Source organism: Typha angustifolia, chromosome 10 (assembly GCF_048772165.1).
Source record: "Typha angustifolia cultivar Huaian chromosome 10, ASM4877216v1, whole genome shotgun sequence".
Classification (NCBI taxonomy): Eukaryota; Viridiplantae; Streptophyta; class Magnoliopsida; order Poales; family Typhaceae; genus Typha; species Typha angustifolia.
In genome coordinates, this window is record NC_133248.1 from 8,573,886 (window position 1) to 8,597,431 (window position 23,546).

General features: G+C 37.7%; 5 protein-coding genes across 5 annotated transcripts; 1 reads left to right on the forward strand and 4 right to left on the reverse strand.

Moving 5' to 3' along the window:
- Nucleotides 1-3,938, forward strand: LOC140768835 (uncharacterized). The gene is made up of 7 exons (XM_073109262.1): nucleotides 1-467; nucleotides 548-615; nucleotides 687-749; nucleotides 822-923; nucleotides 1,057-1,122; nucleotides 2,888-2,960; nucleotides 3,046-3,938. Exons 1-7 carry the CDS (start codon nucleotides 44-46, stop codon nucleotides 3,639-3,641), a joined length of 1,392 nt encoding a protein of 463 aa, XP_072965363.1. The 5' UTR covers nucleotides 1-43; the 3' UTR covers nucleotides 3,642-3,938.
- A 645-nt stretch (nucleotides 3,939-4,583) lies between these two features.
- LOC140768016 (cytochrome P450 71A1-like) lies at nucleotides 4,584-7,993 on the reverse strand. The gene is made up of 2 exons (XM_073108087.1): nucleotides 6,949-7,993; nucleotides 4,584-5,761 (listed from the first exon to the last, which is right to left on the reverse strand). The coding sequence occupies exons 1-2, from the start codon at nucleotides 7,876-7,878 to the stop codon at nucleotides 5,096-5,098; spliced, it is 1,596 nt and encodes a 531-aa protein (XP_072964188.1). The 5' UTR covers nucleotides 7,879-7,993; the 3' UTR covers nucleotides 4,584-5,095.
- A 1,972-nt stretch (nucleotides 7,994-9,965) lies between these two features.
- On the reverse strand, nucleotides 9,966-12,053 carry LOC140768674 (cytochrome P450 71A1-like). Its single transcript, XM_073109031.1, has 2 exons — nucleotides 11,080-12,053; nucleotides 9,966-10,897 (listed from the first exon to the last, which is right to left on the reverse strand). The coding sequence occupies exons 1-2, from the start codon at nucleotides 12,037-12,039 to the stop codon at nucleotides 10,277-10,279; spliced, it is 1,581 nt and encodes a 526-aa protein (XP_072965132.1). The 5' UTR covers nucleotides 12,040-12,053; the 3' UTR covers nucleotides 9,966-10,276.
- A 5,841-nt stretch (nucleotides 12,054-17,894) lies between these two features.
- Nucleotides 17,895-19,830, reverse strand: LOC140767948 (cytochrome P450 71A1-like). The gene is made up of 2 exons (XM_073108004.1): nucleotides 18,803-19,830; nucleotides 17,895-18,726 (listed from the first exon to the last, which is right to left on the reverse strand). Exons 1-2 carry the CDS (start codon nucleotides 19,724-19,726, stop codon nucleotides 18,106-18,108), a joined length of 1,545 nt encoding a protein of 514 aa, XP_072964105.1. The 5' UTR covers nucleotides 19,727-19,830; the 3' UTR covers nucleotides 17,895-18,105.
- Nucleotides 19,831-22,434: 2,604 nt separating this feature from the next.
- LOC140769078 (protein DMP3-like) lies at nucleotides 22,435-23,241 on the reverse strand. The gene has a single exon (XM_073109629.1). The coding sequence runs from the start codon at nucleotides 23,167-23,169 to the stop codon at nucleotides 22,537-22,539; it is 633 nt and encodes a 210-aa protein (XP_072965730.1). The 5' UTR covers nucleotides 23,170-23,241; the 3' UTR covers nucleotides 22,435-22,536.
- Nucleotides 23,242-23,546: the final 305 nt, after the last annotated feature.

Sequence of the window (23,546 nt, forward strand, 5' to 3'; positions counted from 1 at the left end):
CGCTCCAAAATACCCAACTCATTCAAGAAACGAGAACGTAGACATGGGGGAAGAGTTAGATCGCTGGGAGGAAGCAATCGACATCGACGACTCCGATCTCCCCTCTCTCCTCCCTTCCTTCCCTGCTCTCCTCCCTTGCTCTCAACTCCCTCGCCCCTCCCAGGCCTTAGCTCCCAATCCTTCCCCTTCCTCTCGTCCATCACCTGTTCGACCAAATTCCCCAACCTCAGTTTCGGGATCCCGACCCCGGGACTCTCCTCCGGGATCCATTATCGCTGCCTCCTCCTTCCCCCACCTCATCCCCGGTCCCGCTGGCGCCGTGCAAGCTGCGATGCATCGCATGGCTGCTGCTGTGGAGAGCGGCCCTCACTTGGAAGGGATTGATAGGCCGGGCGACCGATTGGATCTTGATGAAGATGATGCAGATTTCAAGATGAATCCTTGGCTCTTCGCTTTGGGCTTTCTTGGTAAGTGGGATGAACATCCAATATGTTTAGAGGTCTTCTTGTACTTATTTGGGTGATTTGATCATTTGATGTTTGATTAGGGGAGGATTGCGGATCGGTATCCACAATCAGCTCAATCAAGACTAGAACTGTCGATCAAGCACCTCTGGTTCATATCTACCATCTTTTATTCTCCTTTTAATTTGATTATCTTGATAAATGTAAGATTTTGATGGATAGGTTGTGGGAGTTGTCAAATGTTGCACTCCAAATGGGCTGGGTGATCTCTTTCTAACTTTGAAGGTTAGTATCGATGAGTTGTGTATAGTTGTGAGAAATTCCTATGTGACCATGTGAAATATTTGTTGGCTTTAGGATCCGACAGGAACCATTGATGCTTCACTGCACCGGAGAGTCATTTTGGAGGGAAACCTTGGCTCTGATATTTCTATTGGATGCATCCTTATTCTTAAGAAGGTCTCCTATTTTTACCGCAGTTGGAAGCTCATATGTTTTGCAATGACATCTTGTCATAAATCAATAATCCAGTGCTGGCTATATGAAATGATACTTAATTGCCATTAACAGCTTGAGAATGGAAAAATTGCAGGTGGTTGTTTTTTCCTCAGCTCGCTCAGTGTGCTATCTCAACATTACATTAGATAATGTGGTCAAGGTGCGCACTTATGCAGATGTGTGCGGATTAGTTATGATTTGGTTGCACTTCTGTTAGTAATTTAATCTATTAGCCTCTTTATATTTGAAGTCAATTGCCAAGTGCCAAGAAGAATCAGATTCATATAGTTGCATTACAGCCATTTGTTGTCGTTGTTGTTAATAGTCAGTATAATACTATACTTATACATAGGCCTGTAATAATTAGATTCCTCAAGTAACGGTTCTAATTAATTGTGTTATTTAACTTTTTATATAATAGGGATGCAGCTTGGTCACCACTTATTTTTTATTCTCTTCATTGTTGCTCTCAAATTTTGACATGGACAAGGATTTAGAATTCTAGGTGCACTCAAATATTAAGATTCTTTTTTTTGGTTTGATAGCTCGGTAGTCCAAAATATGTACCTAGTAGGTAATTCGAAGAACTATTTACCTGAATATGTGTTCTCTACGCCAGGTGGACTTCAACTATGTTGCCGTTGAAGCGTCCTAAAGAACCACTGTGGGGGTCAATCACTTAAGTTAATAAAGTCTCTTATTGGTTAGTGACTTTTGGTATGCGTAGTTCCCTTATACTATATAGTTCCTGCAATAGGCATAAAGTCAGTGGAGCATTTATTTGGAAATCAAAAGAAAAATCTATTCGAGTAGGAAATGAAAGAAATTTTTTACACCATAGAGAATTATTTTGTTCTTACATGAATATGTTAGCTGAATTTGTATAATTAGAAAACAATTTTTCAAGCAGCGGACAACAGCCTTTAACCGTCATATGCAGCAGGAAGACACTTGCTCTTGTATGTAGTATTGGAACTCATTACTCAAGGAATTATTGGGGTGGGAAGTCTAGTTTTGTCAAAAATCCTTTAATATTGATAGTAAGTGGTGCTTGAGTTAAGTTGATCTTAGTTCATTGTCAGAGCTCTATTTGCAGTAGAATTTGAGTGTGGCTATTAGGTGGTCGAGTGGCATCTCTAGTTAAGTTTGAGATGGAGGGGCCTATGATATTACGTATCATATGATATGTATCTCATGTACTTGGTCGTTTATCAGTGTTGGAGGGAGAAAGGAAAAGAGGTATTTTTTTCCCATTGAAGTTCTTTGAGATATTATTACTAAGAGTTTATTTCTTTCTCATTATTGAAGCTTTGCCAAAAAATGAGTTTGAAAACAAATATCTTGGCACAAATAGAACTTGAAAAAATATGTGCAGATGTCAAGCTTGACGATGTTCTTGGAGGAACTAATAGAGAAGTATACATTATTGAACAATAGGCTTGAAATACATAGCCTATTTAACCTCGAGGTCAATAAATGTATCCTATCAAATTAGCTCTGATTTGGCAAGAAATAAGAGAAGAAGCTAAGAATGTTTAAACCTCCCTTCATTGATGTTTCTGGTGTGAGCTATTTTGCCGTAAGTGGTGAAATTTGTATCATTTGCAAGATCTATTCTAAACATAATTGAAGAAATTAGAATATCATATGCAAGGCCATTAAGTTGTAAAATCTCAGTTTAAAGCATTTGAATTAGCTGAATTTTTTACTGCCAAGACATATCTTGATTACTTTCTTTTCTTCTTTTATCATTTTTATGTTTTAACTTCTTGTGTTTCTTTGCTACTGACTTGTACTCAATCATTAACATGCTTACAGTATATGAGTATGTGTTGATGTTCCTTACCTGCATAAGGATGTCCATATTAATAATTCAGAGTTTCTCCTTGAGACTAGATGCATCACAATATTACTTTCTTGAACAGCTCGTTGGTAATGACTGTGGTCCCCCTCACAAGTTGGTGATTCCTTCAGGCACTGCCAGATTGCATCTCCCTGGTGAACTTCTTTTTCTTATTTTTGGGTTTTCTTTTAGCCTGCCTCGTTCTTCCTTGTTAATTGTTTTCTTTTTGTATTTCGATAGATAAACACAGAGATATCAGGCAGAAGAGCAGATCTGAGATGGAAAATCCTGCTCATGGAGAAATGAGTAACATGACTTATTCAAGGGTGATTGCAGATAAGGAAGAGATTGAAGGAAGCTTCTTATGCAGCAGTGGTGCAAGAGATGCTACGACAGCAGTGGCTACCAATACTAATCATTGTTTAGGGAAGCGCCAAAATTTTTGGACAGGTGAAGTGGCAGGAGATCCTTCTGGAAAGCACAAACCCATCAACCCTGATGAGGATTTCAGAAGAAATTTGAATTTCTTAGGGAGGCAGCAGGAAATTGGGTTGAATGAAGTAAGGGGAGACCCTTCTGACAAGCATATATCTACCAATTGTCCTGGTGAGGACATGATTCGAAATTCAAATTGTGAAACACTGATAGGCAGTGGGAAAACAAGTTTTGGAGGAAAGTTAGCTCGTAGTGCCAATGCTACGACTGCCGCCACCATATCAATGTCTTCCGAGCCTGAACATGAAAAGAATGATACTAGGAATTTAACTTCAAGAGTTTCTGTTGCACAATGGACAGACGAACAGCTGTCAGAGCTATTTGCTGATTACCAGGAATAAGCTGAATGAGTTCATTTCAATACTTTGTATGCATAAGATTAGAGAAATGAGCTTCACTAATCTACTACATATAGGGTTGGAATATTATAATGTAATATACTACATATAGGGTTAGAATCTTATAATGTAAAGCATAGATTTTGAGTTAAATGCACCGCTCTAGCTATTGATAGGTGTGAAAGGGTTTATTTATTTATTTTTGGTTCTTTTTCATAATGTTGATATTTTTTTTGTCCTTAGTCTTATTATCAGCTTTATCATCTCGTGAAGCTTAGCAGAAGTATTCTTATTCATCTAAGAACCCAATTCGTGCAGTTATGAACTGCTGTTACACTGATTGAAGGCTTTTAGGTGGAAAAACTTCTTACCAGTCCATTAACATTTTTAATTTTGACTCACTTCTCCTTGGTTATCTGTTTTGTAGGGTTGGGCATACTTCTTCCCTTCAGATTTGTTATCCAGATATCACATGGAAAAGGATGTATCCATTTGAAATTTGCTAAACGGAGCAAGGTAATTACAAATTGATCTTCTTAAAACTGGTATCCATATGCAATCACTTTTTCTTTTAGAGAGAGCAGGTAGTATTATCCATCTCATAGCTTAGACACATAATATAGAAAAAAAAAATAGGAGAGGAAAAATTGGCGAGGGTTCTACAACAAGCCCCAAGTTGGCTATAGAAATTGTCCAACGACAAAAGAATTAAGTATCAAGCTTTGAGGAAATACAAAGATTTAATAAAAGACATAGCCCAACAGTATGCCTTTTTTATGATCTCTAATGACTCAAAACACCACAACCTTAAGGGTTTGACACCGGGGCTGAAACACTACAAACAACAACCTAACAAGCAAAGGAAAATTGATTGCATTGGATGAGTCAATGACAGACGACACATTACCTTCCCTGCTAGAACTTGGCAAGAGGGAAATAAAATATTCGAAAAATAACACTTCCAAGTATACCCAAAATCTGTCAATCTATCAAGATTTCTAAGTAGACGTGATCAAATGAGGTAATCTTAACCCTATTGGCACTAATCAACTTCGGCCGCTGCTAAGGCAGTAGATATGGCTGCGGCTGCCACCACCACCACTATTCATTGTTCGCGTCGCCGCACCCATCATCACCTAATTTCCTTGTGGCACCACCTTGTGGTTGCGCCTGCACTTCAATGGACACGAATCCATGAATCAAAGTGGTCTGCAACGTTTCACCACTGGAGGAGACAAATTGAGTCCCCAGCAATACAAGAAATACTACTATTGATTTGTTACAATGCCTTCTAGCAGACAAACTAGTTACTGATAAAAACTTATTCTGATCCATATAAATTACAATAGTTTCATCTGAAAGCTTCATTCCGTTTCTTACTCCAAGAGATGCAAATACAGACTTACGATTACAATAGTTTAATAAGCTCCTGGTTTTTTTACTAACATCTTCATGCTCTAAGTACATCCAAGGCTTTGGATGGCAATTTTTTCTTTTTCATAAGAGGAGATCATACTCTTGCTTGGTTTGGGTATCAGCTTCAGCCTGTTTTTCCTAGGAGTTGTCAACCCACGAGACTCTTCCATGTCCAGCTCCTCTCTTGCTAATGCATCAGGCAATTCCCAGTCAAATTGGTGGACAAGATTTGCAATCGCGAGCTCTATTGTGGTGATAGCAAACTGCATCCCGGGACAAATCCTTCTGCCAGCTCCGAATGGGATCAACTGGAAATCTCTACCCTTGAAGTCCACCTGGCTATTGATGAACCTTTCTGGAATGAACTCATTTGGTGTCTCCCAGAAGTTGGGGTCTCTACCAATAGCCCAAGCGTTAATAAAAACTCTTGTCCCCTTTGGAATGTAGTAGTCTCCTATACGACAGTCATCCATTGATTCTCTTGGGATTAGCAGTGGAACCGGAGGATGCAACCTCAGCGTCTCCTTCACCACAGCCTTCAAGTAGCTCATTGTTTTCAGGTCCTCAACTCTAACCTTGGTGTTGTGGCCAGCAATCCCTCTCACCTCATCTACTAGCTTTTTCATCACTTTGGAGTTCCGAACAAGCTCCGCCATGGCCCATTCTAGGGCTACGTATGACGTTTCCGTCCCTGCAGAAAACATATCCTACGATAGGATGCGAAACAAGGAAAAGTAGAAGATTAGAATGATCAATAACAAGGATTAGGATTTTCTTCTTCTGTGGTGCACTGTGATATAAAAAAGTTATTTAATTAAGTAATCACTCACTAAACTAGGGGCCAGTATTATATTTGTAACCCGTGAAAAATAATAGCACATAATCTTTCTTGAACTATTTAAAATTCATGTTATAATATTTACCCTTAAATGAGGAGTGTTATACTTTGGATTATTTGTATCGAAAATCCACTTAATTTTTAATTTGGTGAGACAGTATTATTTTCGGTTTCTCTTGCATTTGAAACTTTTTTCTTATTTTTTTTTTTAACTTTACACTTTTGATCATTTAGTATCTCATTAAATACTCACCTGACATTATAAGAGAGAGAAAAAATAATTCATACTTATCTTTTTCTTTATCTTTTTACTTTATATGCTGTTGCTAATTCTTTTTCTTCTACTATTATTTTTTCTATCATTTAGTGCCTCATTAAATCGCTCTTTAATATTTAAAATAAAAAATTAATATGAGATAATTCCAATGATTAAATATATAAGATGTTATTTTTTTTTCAAAACTACGTGAAATCAGAATTTCGTAGTTTATGTATGAAATTTATAATTTAAGTACAACTTTCGTAATTAAACTATGAAATTTCAATTTTACATAGTTTTAAAAAAAGTATTCAAAGGATAATCATCTATGTCCAAAAATTATGAAATCAATTGAATAAAATTTGTAATATCATGATTTAGAATTTTTATATTCAAAGTTTCTTCAGATTAAAAATTTATTTATAACTGAATGAATAATTTATAGTTTAAGTATAAAATTTATAGTTTAAATATAAAATTCTAACGGTAATTCACAGTTTTTAAATAAATATTATAATTTGTTTGCAATATAGATTAAGTTTTTTCTTTGAAATATTGATGAAAAAGTTTTTATTTATTTAAATTATCTCTAATTAATCTCTTATTATTTTAATTAAAGAGAAATTAGAGAGAATTGTATAGAAAAACTATCTCTAATTAAGGGGTAAAAATATAATTAAACTAAGAAAAAATTATTATTATGTTATTACAATGGTAAATATAATTAAACCAAGAAACTATAATTCCTACAGATTAGCTATCGAAACGAGTCTTTTTTGAAGGCTTAGAAAACTTACCGCCAATAGAGATTTGATATGCCTTTCTTCCAAGTCAAACCCCAAATCTGGACCTTCCTGCAAAGACAACAACACATCGATAAAATCCCCCTCTCCACCATCCTTAATCCGCTCCCTGTGTTCCTTAATCAGCTCCTCGAGCACATCATCCCACCTCTTAATGATCCTCTTAGCCCTCCTAATCACACCCAAAACCCCGTCCAACCAACCTAGTTTAGGAAAATAATCCCCCATATGGAACCCACCAAGCAAAGCCGTGTTCTCCTGAATAAGGATCTGGAACAGCCCATTCCTCCCTTCCGCTCTAAAGAATTTTCCTGAAACCATCCTGCATATCACGTCATTTGCATAGTTGAACAGCATTTGGCTCATGTCCACTGGACTAGATTGCAAAGAAGCCGCGGCAATCTTCTCTGCCATGAAGCCCACCTCTTCTTCCTTTATGGGATGATACGACTCTTCCCTCCTGGCGCTCAAGAGGTTCTTGGTGCAGATCTTTCGCGCCTGCCTCCAGTACTCGCCGTGAGGGGCGAAGACCAAGTCCACGAAGTTGTAGGTTAGGATCTCGGCGACCTTGAAGGAAGAGCGAGTGGCGAAGATGGCGTCGTGGGTCTTGGTTATCTCGGCCGCCATGTCGGCGGAGGAGACGATGAGGGTTGGGACTTGGCCGAGGCGGAGATACATGAGGGGGCCATAGGTGGAAGAGAGGGAGTGGAGAGATTGGTGTGGGATAGAGCCAATTTGGTGGAGGTTGCCTATGATGGGGAGCTTGAGAGGAGAAGGAGGAAGAGGGAGGTTGGGGCTGTGGGAGGAGAAGGATCTCTTGAAGATGAGGAAGAAGAGCGGAAGGAGGAGGAGGAGGAGGAGGAGGAGGAGGAGGAGAGGGGCTTGGGAAGAGGAGACGAGTGCAAGGCCTAGCATTGCAGGCATTGCTTGCAGTTGATGTTCAAAGTTTTTGGGAGGTGTTTCACGTTATCTTACTCTGGTCAACTTTAAAAACCTACCTATATCTTTCCAGTTTCTATGGACTCTTTTAATTAAGAAAGGAGGGGAAAGAAACAAGAACCATCGCTTTTATGTTTTTCGGACAATGTTCCTACTTCTTAGAGGAAAGGTAGGAACCAAGTCCCAATTAAAACATATTACAAATTGCAAACATAGAAGGTAAGATTAATCAAGTTTTGTTTTCGTCTCCCAACAACGACAAACCTGACAATGTCAATTTATGTGAAATTGTCTGTCGTTACAGTTCTTGATAAGTTTTTTGAACAATTTGTGACTTCGTTTTTAATGTCTGTTTCTTTTTGATAAAATGTCTATGTCTAGTAAAGCATACATCTGAGCCTCAATTCATTGCAAGTGAATCCTGATCAAGCGATCACCGAGGTAGAAGATCAAATATCTAATATCCAAGGCAGGCTACAGTGTCTGCAGAAGACTGTATAAGGGAGCAAAGACCTTCAGAAAATGAGCATGACGACGAGTAGTACTGGCACAACGTGCATATCGAACTGTCTTTAAGTGGATGATGGATGATGATGAATGGATGCAAAATAGTAGCAGAATTCGTGAAGCTTTTACTTACCACTCACTTTTCTAAGACTATCATAACTAGGGGTGGCAATCGGGTCGGGTTAAGCGGGTTCGGGTCGGGTCAGATTCGGGTCGGGTCAACATTACCTTGACACGAACACGACCCGATTAATAAACGGGTTACATTTAGTAAACACGAACACGACCCGATTGATAAACGGGTAACACGACACGACCCGCCTAACCCGTTTAATAAACGGGTCAAGTTAACACGACACGCTAACACGACCCGTCTAACCCGTTTAATACAAATCATATATAAAATTTAATATTTACTGATTTATTATATATAAATGGTGTATTACATAAATACAATCCTAATAATTCATACAATATTAAAACTAAACGGGTTAAACGGGTCACCCGACCCACCTGACCCGCCCGACCCGTTTACTTAAACAGGTTAAACGGGTCAAGCGGGTCAAAGGCATAAACCCGAACACGACCCAATTAATAATCGGGTTAGGCGGGTTGACCCGTTTATGACCCGAACCTGATTAATCTAAACCCAAACCCGATTAACAGTCGGGTTATCGTGTCGGGTTATCGGGTCGGGTCAAGTTTTGCCACCCCTAATCCTAACTGGATGAGGCCTGACGGTGATCTCTTGCACACCTGACACCCCTCCATTAAATGAAGACATCGAAGCGTAGCCCCTGACCGAGTGCGTAAGACCTTAGTAGGTAGGTGATTAATGCGAGATCTCTGGCTCTGGCCGAGTCTAAAGAAAGACATTTGCAAGATTGTTACAGAAGGTTTTTGTTTTAAAAGAAAATCTCTGGGGAGATGGATAGTGAATTAAACATGACTACCAGTACCTTAGCTTTTATTCCCCAAAAAGGAGGAGCTAAAGCTCCAAAAGGTGGGGAGACTAAAAGTTGGTGGCAAAGCTGGTTGCGGCCAAAATTGCAGAGCTAGCCAAAACATTAGCCCTTGTTTGGTTTGAGTTAGTCAAGTTCAGTGATCAAAGATTATTTTATTCGTAACCAAGTTCATTCCACAATACAAAGAGAAAATAATTAAAAAATAATCCAATTTGATTCCAATTAGATTCCAAATTTAACTTTAAAATTTCTTATATATAAATTATTTTCATATCTAATCAATATTCTTTCTCCGCTCTCTTCCTTTTTTTTATCCAAAAAATATATTTTTTTATTATAAAAAAGCTCATATCTCAGAATCCGGGTAACTTGAAAAATAATATTTGTATACACTCGTGGAGAAATTAAAATTTTTTATTTAAAATAATTTATTGATAGGTAAATATGAGTTTAAAATGACTGACTTGTATTTATAATTTATAAATTTAATAATAATATTTGGATAATATTTGCATCGCAGGTACTTAATTTTTTTTTAAAATTAAATATTTTTTACTTTTTTATGTCACAAAAAATAAATAATTACACTCCTATTTCACGTCTTCTCTCGTCCTTGAAGGAATATAACATGTAGCATTAATGGTACAAGCAATAATGTACAACTGCATGCTATGTGGGTATTCTTAAAGTTTTGCCTTGAAGCATGACTAACTGACAAAAAACTTATTCTGATCTACATTGCTATGCTTTCATCTGCAATCATACTCAGATGCATATACAAACTTGTGATTAATTACAACTATCTAATAAAATCCTTATTTTTACTTCCAACTTGGTGCTCTAAGTATAACCAAGGCTTTCGATGGCAAAATTTTTCACAAGGGTAGGAGGTCATAACATAGTCTTTTCTTCTACTTTGGAAAGACAAATGGTTTGGCTATAAGCTTCAGCCTGTTCTTCCGAGTGGTTGTCAAACCAGAGGCCTCTTCCATGTCCAACTCTGTTCTTGAGAAGCCATTAGGTGGCAGCTCCCAGTCAAATCGATGAATAAGATTTGCCAGTGCAAGCTCCAGCGTGGAGAGAGCAAACTGCATTCCAGGGCAAATCCTTCTACCTGCTCCAAATGGGATGAAGTGGAAATCTTTACCTCTAAAGTCGACGTGAGTGTTGATGAATCTCTCTGGAATATACTCATTTGGCGACTTCCAGAAATTGGGATCTCTACTAATAGACCAAGCATTTATAATGACTCTAGTCCCCTTAGGAATGTAGTAGCCTCCTACATGACATTCTTCCATTGATTCCCTCGGAATGAATAGTGGAACAGGAGGGTGCAACCTCAATGTCTCCTTTACCACAACCTTTAAATAACTCATTTTGTTTAGGTCCTCAGCTGTAACCTTTTGATTTTGGCTGGCAATCCCTCTCACTTCATCTACTAGCTTCTTCATCACTTCTGGGTTTCGAACAAGCTCCGCCATAGCCCATTCTAAGGCCGCATATGATGTTTCCGTCCCAGCAGCAAACATATCCTACAATAAGATGACAAACAATTTTTATTTTTTATTTTTTTGTAAAGGATTAGAATTAGAGCTAAATAAAGTGTCTCCTTGAAATTCTAACGTCAGTTAGCTTGAACCTTTGGTTTATGATACTACCATCTTACTTATATCCTACCAAAAGCCTGAAAGAGACATTACATCAAACATCTTACCGCCAATAGAGACTTGACATTATCGTCCTTCAGCTCAAACCCCAAGTCTGGATCCTCCTGCAAAGACAGCAACACATCAGTGAAATCCTCGTCCCCACCATCCTTAATCCCCTCTCTGTGCTCCTTAATCACCTCCTCAAGCACATTATCCCACCCGGTGAAAGTCCTCTTAGTTCTCTTAATAACCCCAAAAACCCCATCCAACCAACCCAGTTTAGGAAAGTAATCCCCCAGATGGAACCCACTGAGCAAGGCCGTGTTCTCCTCGATAAGAATCCGGAACAACCTGTTCCTTCCTTCCTCCCTAAAGAATTTTCCAGAAACGGCCCTGCAGATCACGTCATTTGCGAAGTCGAACAGCACTTCGCTCAAGTCCACCGGACTAGGTTGCAAAGAATCCGCACCAATCCTCTCCACCATGAAGCCCACCTCTTCTTCCTTCATGGGATGATACGACCCTTCCCTCCTGGGGCTCAAGAGGTGCTTGGTGCAGATCTTCCGCACCTGTTTCCAGTATTCGCCGTAGGGGGCGAAGACCAAGTCGACGAAATTGTAGGTTAGGATCTCGGCGACCTTGAAGGAAGGTCGAGTGGCGAAGATGGCATCGTGGGTCTTGGTAATCTCGGCCGCCATGTCGGCGGAGGAGACGATAAGGGTCGGGATTTGGCCGAGGCGGAGATGCATGAGGGGGCCATAAGTGGAAGAGAGGGAGTGGAGAGATTGGTGTAGGAGAGGACCGATTTGGTGGAGGTTGCCGATGAACGGAAGCTTGGGAGGAGAAGGTGGAAGAGGGATATTGGGGTTGTGGGAGGAGAAGGATCTTTTGATGATGGTTAAAAAGAAGAAGAAGAAGAGGGAAAGGAGGAAGAGGAGGAAGGCTTGGTCTAGTAATGGAAGCATTGCTCGCACTTCATCCAATTTTTCTGTATCGGTTTCTACTTCTATTCTCAATTTGTACATGGAGGAGGTGATATTTGAGATTGCTTATATTTTAAATAAAGGAATATATAAATTACACCCTATATTTTGTTTATTTTATAATTTGCATCCCGACATTTTATAACTCAGAACTCACATTTTTCCTATAATATTCATTTAATATCCTGAGTTAACTTAATCTAACCATAATCAAATTAAATGATACCAGAAAGAGAATATTTTGTTATAATCTACTATGTAATTTATAACATTCCTAAATTATTCTTGTACTTATCTCTAATTTTATTCATAACTTGAATATCTATGCTTATTACTTTTTCTCAAACCATAAAAAACATCACCTAAATGCCAAGCCAATTTGAGCTTCCAAACTTCGAGCCATAAAGATTTTAGAGCTCCCCAAATGCTAAGTCGATTTTATTGTTTGTGACCTCAAAGATGAGGAGAGAGATAAAGAAAATTTGGAAAATAATAGAAAATTTGTGATGTAGAGTTTAGTTATACATGAGAGGATCTAGATTTTGTGGAGTTAGTGTTTAGTTTGGGGAAGAAGAATTTTGTGGGAATTTAGGTTAGGTTAGGAACTTTTAAGGATATTTTAGTAATCTTTGAACTAGAATCACATAAACTATATAACATGATTAACGTCAATTAGCTAAAGTAACGTTAGGATATTAAATAAACATTATAAAAAAAATAAGGGGTTGCGTTATAAAACCCCCAAAGACAGTGTGAAAATCATAAAATAGGCAAAATATAGGGTGTGATTTATAAAAATTCCTTTAAATAATCAAATCAATGGACACTTTGTCAAAGAGGAAATTTTCCTTAATAAAAATCTAAAATAGAGAAAGTGAAATTAAATAAAAGCCCTTCCTTTTGGACGAATCATCAACTGAAAACTATTAGTCAAACCCATTAAAATGTTCTAAATTCCTTTTTGTTTCCTTTGCCTCCACGACACAGCCTATTGATGTCACATAGGACATTTTTTCTTTTGTATAGTTCTGCTGCAAAGTTGCTGGGTTCTGGAATTCTAAACTGGAATGGACGTTAATTAATGTTCTTTTCTTTGCTCTTATCTCTGCTACCGATTTGTTTAAGTAGGAGGGGGCAGAGAATTCTACTCCAAGTTGACTTTAGCATATAATTTGTATTATTTTGTATCATGTTATAAAAGTAGAGATTATAATATTTTAAATGGTTCAGAAAGTAAAATGATAGGTTTTTATTTCTTAGAGGTGTAATATAATAATACTAAGTCATATATATATATATATATATAGTTTAGGAGGTGAATTCTTAATTTAACTTTTTATTATTTTTTTACTGATTTAGATCCAATCTAATCTTCTTCTCTTTTGAAAGAAAAGCGAATAGACTACATGTATTTTAGTTCATTGGGTTACAAGATCAATTAGTCCAATCTCTACATGAGTAATCTTGAATGACTAGCAATAGCGTGAGTGGCTTTGTTGTTGAGATGACTAGTGTAGGACACCTTAGGAAAGGGAAGTTATCATGCATGCATCCACCTTTTTACGACTCAAAAACAAGGAAGGAGATGCTTTAATTTCTGCAGTCACTATTACCATTGACTGCATTGAGATATGCCACCTTCACACCCGTACGTTCCGAGGGAAGACGAACAACACGATAGGTTAGAAGTTAGCTCCGTCGAAGGCAGAGATCTAGTGGCGAGGGTGGGGAGGTTCGAAGAACAAGATTGTTTCTCTCCTTCCAAAGAGCACCGAATTCAAGCTGCTCCTTTTGATTTGTGAGAGAGGCCATTTTCATTCAAAACCCATTCCACCAGGCTGCGCGATCGGTACCGGAGCTTCGCCACCCGAGAGGCTGGCCAAAACCATGCAAGACGACACCCAAGAAGAAGGTGTTCCATAGTTTCAGCTTCAGAGGAGCAGAGGATCACTAAAAGTAATTGGAAGACGTTTGGCAAGCATAGCCTTGACTGGTAAGGCCCCGACCCAAAGAAAAGTCTTGATTCTGGGGATCACATACGTCTGAATTTTCTGGAAGAAGACAACCGGTTGATTTCAGAAGCGAGTTCGGGGAACGTGTTCCAAAATTATTAAAATTGTGTAGAATTATTTAGATTACTTGTATGAATATATGTACAAGAATATAATAGATTATGTAGAATTTTTAAGGAAAAAGAATATTTTTTTATTAAGGTGGTTCTAACACTTTTGAGATTTTTTAATTTATATGCATTAGAAGAGTGGTGGTAACCAATTTGAAGAGAATAACCGAGAAAGATGATCGTTTACTATCAAGGCATTCGAATACATTTACGAGATGAATGGCAATTGATGAGCAATACTGCATTCCAAGTGTGTTAGAATAGTAAACAATGCGTTCCAATGCACTTACGTATTTTTATTTTTCAGCTAATTTTGTAGATAATCTTTATAGATTATTAGGTTGGCATATATATAAGAAGGTTTAATTTAACCTAATTAGGTATATATTTATTTTTTTATCTTTTTTTAAGGCTGTTGGAGATCACCGTTATAGCTTTGGGAGTATTCATGAAAAACATGCTCAATATAGTTTTAGCTCATCTACTTAAAATCTCAAAGAACTTTATTTTAAGGGTCACCGGGACAATAATATCAACCCCGAGAGTTACTGATGTTAAGGATCGAGAAAAAGTATATCCCTATTTTGAATGAGCAAAACCTTATAGATATAGTCATGAGTATCATAATTCCATCTTGTAATAGCTATAATTATTTAATAATTAATTGATTTTAAAAAGATATGTAGATTTTTATCTTTCAGTTATGGTGTTTTCCAAATAAAAATCTGTATTTGGGGTTTTCTTTCTAAATACACTTTATATTTTTATATTATTATATTATTATATATTGATCGTGCATGGTAGATCTAATCTCATGTACTCATTTTTTACTTTTTCCGAGTGATTAATAAATGGAGTAGTGCGAGCCACATTTATATCTCCAAGCTTGCCGGTTTTCTTACTATCATCGAGAAGGATTAAGAGGGCATATTCACTAATAATAAAGAGGTAATGGGATAATGCAAGCCCCTGTCCTGATCCTCTATAAAAAAATCCCTAGACACACGTATGTATCTAAGTAATGATATCGCTCGTTCGCTTAAGTAAAAGTCGGAAGAAATATTAAAAACGAAAGTAGAGATGAACACCAAGATTTTAACGTGGAAAACCCAAACGAAAAAAAACCACAGATCCAAACTCGGATTAAAACCAATCACTAGAATATTAGCAGTTACAAGACTGACTCACAAAACAACCAGTCGATCCAAACGACTTTGTTCCTCTTAGTCTTGTTCGCTAGAATCCACTGCTTCTCGTGATTGAAGTCCAACCTCAGTAGCCCTCGAGATTAATCTTTTGTCTAGATAGCCTTTAAGACCAAAGATTAAGATTTGTAGATAAGAAGGATCTTGTTAGTTGAAGAACCGATGTAGCCTCAAGAAGTCTCTTTCAATAATGCTTCTTCAACCACCCTAGAAATAGGGCATCACAATCCTTATATATAATCTCCAAGATAGAGCCAAATCCAAGTCTTATCCGTACCCACGAAAGTCCAAGATTTTCAAACTTCGTTGGTGTGTTCGAACGCGACCCGGATGCATTCGAACGGCATGACTTGATCTCATCAACTTTGCTCCGATAATTTTGCAATTTTTCAAACCAGAGATTTTTTAGACTTATGTAAAACACATATATATATGTAAAAAATATACTTAGAATATTTTGTACACAATTACTAACAATTAAAAACCTAACACTCTAGATGAGGAGAAAGAAGCATTAATATTGTTGTTGATATCTATCGACTGTAAGAGTGGCTGTAGATATTCAAGAATAATAGATTAGATGAATAAAACAGTGAAACGCTTAAGACAATTACATAAGAAGCTCCGTAACATACGAACAAAAGATTCATAGAGATCATTATTTGCTCTGTCTCATCTTGAATAATGAACGTAGTACTGTGATATGATCAAAAGATTCTTGTAGTTGGCGTGCATGGCAAACTTCCAAGTGGTGTGCATCAATGGAAGAGTAACGTAGCTTAGCACGTCTCTCCACCTTTCGTCTTGGTGTGACATCGTTGTATTTGGCTTCTAGTAGAGAAGAATAAGTAATCATCACCAGCAAATATATGTAACAATGTTCTTAGATTTATTTGTCGAATAAGGTGTCTCTTAGTTAGTCACACATTTAATTAGGACATCATAAGGTTCCAGACTTTTGTCTCAACAAATCATAGTCACAAATCTAGTGGTCCAAATACTCTTTTGATAAAGAAGAAAACAGTTATAGTGATAGATCCAGAATTAACATTGTCGGTCACAACATTATTTAGTTTGATCAGAAATTACGAGAGGGGGTTTTTGAGTAGTTTAGAAAGGGGGAAGAAGAACAGGAGAACGTTGTGTTTGTTTTTGTAGGAAATTATTAATGATTTAAGAATTTTATAATAATATTTCTTTATTTATTTATTTATTGAATTATCCTTTTTTAGTTTTGTTAATTACTAGGGGAAAACATTCCATTCTATTTTTCTTTGTAATGTTTTATTTGTCTTTATATAATTAGCAATATAGTGTTTCAAACATAATTCCTTTTCATGTAATATATTTAAATTTTATGTATGATCATTAATACAATATATGAAATGTTTAATAAAGATTATTAAAATAAGAGATTGATTTTAAAGTCAAGATTTATTTTATAGCGTTGGTTAGCGAAAATTTTATGTATGGTTTTTAGTTTTTAATATACAGATATTATAAGAATGATTCTCACCGATCGGAGAGCTAAAATTGAGAAAGATGATAATCTACCGTAGGGGCGTTCAAAAATATTGATCTTGTCTTCTTAGTTTGGATACTATAAAAATATTGACTTATGATTCCTAACGTTTGGGATACATGTGTTCCAGTTAAGAGTGGCAATTGGGCCGGGTTAGTTAGATTCGGATTAAGTCATAATAATCCAGATACAAACATAATATGTTTATTAAATAGGTCAAGATGAATTAACCTATTTATGACGCGGACCTAATTAAACTGAATCCAAACTTATTTAAAGTCAGGTTACCTCAAATTATCAGATCTTTAACTCTTTATTTTCCAACCCTACTTTCAGCTAGATAAGGGTTAGCTTGGATTTTGGGTTTATTATGTTCCAGGTAACTGAGCCATTGCTAGCAGTTTGATATATGGTATTAAAAATGTTTTAATTCCTTGGAGGTGGGTCTTGAGATAAAGCAGGAGAATGCGCTTGTAATTCTAAAAGCTAAAATCAAGTCATCTCTAGTCTCAATCCCAAAAGCTATGATCGGACAGGTGTATATATATATATCACTATCTGAAATTTATTGTTCTATGACTTTTGGCTGCGGGCGATGAATGGTCGTTGGCATCTTAGATCAAAATTAGATTATGGACATGCTTTTGCTTATATTTTGTATGAGATTCTTAAAAAATAAACAAACTAATATTATTGAAAATTGGCTCGAATCAAGAAAATCGTTTGAATGTTTTAATCTTCTAGTCCAATGTTAGAATGACATTTGAACATTCTATAACTCGGGGAACAGTGTTTGAAAGGCGTTCGAGTAACTTTTTGCACCGATGTTTGAACACCATTAACCTGTTCGAACGTCTTGTAGTTTTTTTTTCCAATCCAAGTTATCCCTATAAATACCTAATTGATATATTAGGGTTTGTGCGTGGGGGCAACTTGCTAAGAAAGAAAATGTGAGAATTTTAGTAGCAAAGATAGCTCTATGAGATAGCCTCCTCTGTTATATTTTGGAGAGAATAGAAAGTAGAAAGACTTTGTATTCGCATCACTATTTGTATTGAATTAGTGGATTGAAATTTTGCAACTTATCATCATCGGTATCACAAATATATGTTTGTGAGGATGTGATGCGATGATGATATGATATGCGGAACATTCCCGAGTTTGATTTCAATTTATTATCTTACAAATTATTCAAAAGAATATAAAGAACAGAATTATAGAGGTAAAGAGCATCACCGCTCAAACTTGGAAATCTATTTCTACAAATTGCCACATGTTTTGGCTATAAGCTGGAGTCTTTTCTTCCTACAAATTATAAACCTAGGAGCCTCGCTCATATCTAATCCCGTTCTTTCTAATCCACGAGGCAACTCCCAATCAAACCCACGCACTAGATTCGCCAGTGCAAGCTCAATAGTTGACACAGCAAATTGCATTCCAGGACAAATCCTTCTCCCTGCTCCAAATGGAATCAGCTGGAAGTCACAACCCTTGAAGTCCACCTCGCTATTGTAAAACCTCTCTGGACAGAACTCATCCGGTGCATCCCAGTACCTGGGGTCTCTGCCAATAGCCCAAGCATTGATGATGACTCTTGTTCCCTCAGCAACGTGGTAGCCTTTGAGGTCGATGCAATCTCGAATTGATTCCCTTGGAAGCAGTAGAGGAGCAGGAGGGTGCAGCCTTAGTGTCTCCTTCACCACTGCCTTTAAGTAGCTCATCGAGTTCAGTTCAGATGCACTAACCATGCCATCTTGGCTAGCAGTCGCCGCTCTCACCTCGGCTTGTAGCTTCTTCATCGCTTCGGGGCTGCAGACGAGCTCCGCCATGGCCCATTCTAAGGCTACGTATGTTGTGTCTGTTCCGGCAGCAAGCATATCCTGCAGAATTAATGCATCAGATCCTAGTTAGTTCGGTGGATTTGTTAGTATTAATGAGAGTTCTCAGCTCACTTACCACTAGGAGTCCCTTCACATGCTCTTCGGTCAACTCAAACTCCAACTCCGGATCCTTGCGCAAGGAGAGCAACACATCCACAAAGTCCTCCTCCCCACCATCCCTACTCCCATGATCTTCATGCTCCTTGATCATTTGGTCGAGCAAATTATCCCATTTCTTAACGTTCTTCTTAGCCCTTGAGCTTGACGACCCAAATACACCATCAAGCCACCACAGCGAAGGGAAGTAGTCTTCCACATAAAACTCCCCAAACAAGCTGACATTCTCCTCAATAAGCATCCGAAACAAATGCCTCCTCCCTTCCTCTCTGAAGCATTTCCCAGCCACCGCCCTGCATACCACATCGTTTGCGAGGGCGAACAGCTCTTCCCCCATGTCGATCGGATCGGACAACCGCGAAGCTTCGCCTACTCTTCGTATCATAGAGGCCACCTCCTCCTCCCTTCCGAGCTTGTAAGACAGCACTCTCTTGGCACTGAGGAGGTGAGCAGTGGAAAGCTTTCTAAGATTCTTCCAGCGATCACCGTACGGTGAGAAGGACAAAGACATGCAGTCGTAGAGAAGGATCTGTGCGACCTTTAAGGCAGGTCGGCTCGCGAAGATGGCGTCTTGGGTTCTCATGATCTCGCGAGCCATGTCGGCAGAGGAGACGAGGAGAGTCGGGATTTGACCGAGGCGGAGAAGCACGAGATCGCCGTGCTTGGAAGAGATGGCGCGGAGGGAGCGATGAGGGAAAGAGCCAATTTGGTGGAGGTTGCCTATGAAGGGAAGCTTGGGAGGAGAAGGAGGGAGGTTAGCTTTGGTGTAGAAGAATACTCTTTTGGTGCTCAGAACTAGTAGTAGGAGTAGTGAGAGGGGAAAGAGGAAGAGAAAGAACAGCGGAGATGAACCAAGAACCAGTAGGTCTGTGATCGGAGCCATTGCATTTGCAAGTAACTACGCAGCTCCCTGTTCTTCTAAATTTATGGCTAACCTTCGAAGTTGCTGTAGATGCTTTGTTCTTGTTTGTTCATCCTACCAACTGTTAGGAAGATATAGATTACACGACGACATAAAAATTGGCGCGTTTTGTCCTTATTCTAGATTAAAATTTAATATTAAATACATTTATTTTACTGTAACTTTCAGTAAAATACTGATAAGTCTAAGTAACATCAACATTTTTATTAAAATAAAAATACTGAAAACTTTAGCATTTTATGAAGTTGAATGATTTTATACAGAAGCTATGAATAAAAATATAAAGAAAAAAAGAGATCAATATAAAAGAAGAAATTTAGAATATCATAGCTTTATAATCTATTATCTATTTTGATTATAAGATATATTATTACGAAGACATTGAAAAAATCTATATATATATATATTGGCCCCCACATGTAACTACGCTCAGTACAAAAGAAATAGTTTAGGATAGCTTTTGTTCGGTCAAGAACTCTTCTACTCTAAAGTCTCCATGAAGTGGTGACAAAAGCATTAAATTCACATCTTGTTTCCAAGAAACGTCCTTGGCATTTTGGCCACCAGCAAATGTATTTTGAAGTCTGGAAATTTCGAACATATCGCGGTCGCAAGTTTAATTGTCCACTGATCTCTATAAAAGTAGGAAAAATAAATTTAGTGAAAGACAATTTTACTTAGACATATTACCACTTACTGTATATATATTTTGAATTTTTCTTTTTATTATACACACTCTTTGATTCATTTTTTTTTAAAGATTTGTATGACTACTTGTTTTCTTAGTTTAATATGGTATATATATATATATATTTTCTTAGTTTAGAAGATGTATATGAGTAATAAAAAAAATTCAAAGATTGCGTGTATAAAACTACGACAAAAAAGGATTTGTAGTAAATATTCTAATATTTGTGGTAGCTGAAATGGTTTCACATGATTCATCATTTTTCTTTATATAAACTGCTTATCATTTATGTTAATTAAGCTTGTTATTCCAGATGCTTTTTGTTACCAAATGAAATGGTTTGAAACCAAAGTTCTTTTAAAAATATAATTCTCACCGTTATATTTAACTAATCACAGTTTAAACTAAACTTATATTAAAAATATTTATTCTTGTATAAATTACTTAAAATAATTTATAAGTAATCTAATACCACCGGATATTATAAGATCAATGAAAATGAAACCATAAAGATAATTAAGAAACAGTGGAGAGATTTCGACCATAAATATAATATTATAAACTATAAAAATTACGTTTAAAAACAAAAGCAAAAACTATTAAAATAGATAGAGGACAAGGTGAAGCATCACACAGTGGTAGTCAATCTCATGATCTTGGTGGAAGAGATGTCGAAAAATCCCCGAGAGGAACATATAGCCCTCACTAAGGACCTCATGATGCATAGACTTTGCTTTCAAAGACCTATCAAACGTGAAAGGATTAGTTATTATAAGTTTTCAATGCACACACCCAAATGGGTTCAACTTTTCAAAGAAGAAAACGATACTTATCTATCCAACGTGAATTTCTGTGGTAGACGCCAAAGTTGCTAACCAAAATAAATAATTGTTGATGCTGATGGATAGTGGTCTATTACAATTAACATCTTACATTTTGATTGTATTATAGATAGAATTTTACTTCTTCTCATTATATACAAATAAATTTTGAGCAATTAATTTTTGATAGATGATCCTAAATTCTTCCTGGTCCCCTCATAAAATATTTAGTTTTGAGAAGTTCTTATCAGAGCCTGGTGGAACCGTGCAGTTTATTTTCCCAAACCTGTCGTGTTCTTTCTACTCAAGCTAAGATTTATCCCTTCCAAAGTCAAATGTTGGTGTTGTGTAGACGTTTAATTATTCCGTCAAGTTCGTGAAACAGAAATTAAAAGATTATATTCATAAGTTTGGCAACAAAGAGGAATCATGTCCTCGGTCTCGCGAGGATCCATTCGAGACGAGTTTTCTCAAATCCAAGATTAATAAAATTTTATTGGAGAAGGAGATCCTCTGGAGGCAACAATCACGTCAACATTAACGTAATTCTTTTTCATAATTATGTTATTGGAAGGTGCAAGCTTTAGTCCTGATGATATTTTTCTCTTCAGACTCTAAAGAGATTGGATGTATATTTTATCAGCACTACAAACAAATCTCTTACCGAATCCTTCTTCAGTGGAAGTGGATTGGCAGGCCCTTTATCTTCGCTTTGATCTGGATATTTCTTCTCTTGTCTGTCTATATTTTAAGGATGAGATAAAGGCAACAGTAATGAATTTGGGTTTAATCATATTTGAGATGTGATCAAGGAGGACGTTTTCTCGATGAGTTATGATAGCCAAGCATAGATAATTGAACACCTCGCACTTGTAGGAAATAAATCTCCTTTGAGGACTTGCAAGACTCTCAAATTAATGATCTTTGATCACCCTCGAGTTCCCTTAAGTTGTTCTACCCTTTAGTGAAAACCATTTCGGTTTGCTCTCCATTCTGGAAAGGTATCCCTTAAATGCTCTAGTATCTTATAAGGTGGGAAATGGAATTAACTTCTTATTGCTATTTTTTGGTCATAAATTTTACATACAAGAGAAGTGCATTATTATCTGATCTAACTCGCCAAGCCAAAGAGCAATTTACGTATAGCATATGAACGGCCTTTTAGGCTAATTTACGAGTAAAATGAATACAGACTGCAATTTTGTAGGTTAAGAAGCATGATTAATGAACGCCTTGAATCCCATTCCCATCGATAATTCTAGTCACCTCCTCAAGTACACAGCGTCACTCCTTAACAAGAACGGATACCCAATCCCCCTCCTCCTCGAGGGGAACACCACAAACAGAACGCTCACCACGAATCCGACCGCCAGCGGCACAGTGTTCGTCACCTTCCTCGGCAGCCCCGGGTAGTAACACGCGACCACGTCATGGTGGGACCCAGCAAACGTCACAAACGCCACCAACGACAACAGCGCGTGGAAGACATCCGACCACCTCAACCTGAACGCTGCCGAGTCCGCCGGCCCCTTCCGCCGTCCGTTGAACGTCCAGATCCCGCGCATTGTGGCCACGCCGTAGTAGAGCCGGCCGGAGGCGGCGCGGAAGCTGTCGGTGAAGGTGAAGAAGACGCAGGAGGCGGCGCATAGGGCGATAAAGGCGGCGGTGAGGACGCGACTGAGCTTGTCGCATTCCCCGTCGTCGGTGAGGAGTGGGGCGAAGATGGTGAAGGCGAGGATGGTAGCGGTGGGGAGGAGGATGTTGAGGCGGGCGGTGCCGCTGAGGATGAGGTTGAGGAGGTAGAAGATGTTGGACTCGTCGGTGGCGGCGTCGTCGTCGGCGGTGGTGTCGCGTTCGATGAGGATTTTGTATGTGTCTTTCTCGTCTTCCGCCATTGGTTGTTGTTTTGGAGGAGAAGAAGGGGCGGCAGGGGTGGATGGATATATGAACGAGAGAAAGTGAGATGCTTTGGTTGGTAATTAAGAGGAGGGAAAGTAGTTTAAAAAGGTCGTCATGGGCTTTCAATACTTCGGCTTTGAGTTTGGAATATGGAATTACTTCTAGGTTGCATGTAGTCGGCTATTTGTTTTTTCTATTAATTTTAGTAAATTTTCCCTACTTTTACTTTTTCTCATTTAGCTTTCGGTATTATCTTTTTCTTCTTTAGGACAATTGTTTAGGAACACTTCCAGGGAATGTTCTACTCTGTAAGGAAACTACGTTGAACACTTGATCGTTATTGATGACTAATTTTTTTTTTATATGTTTAAAA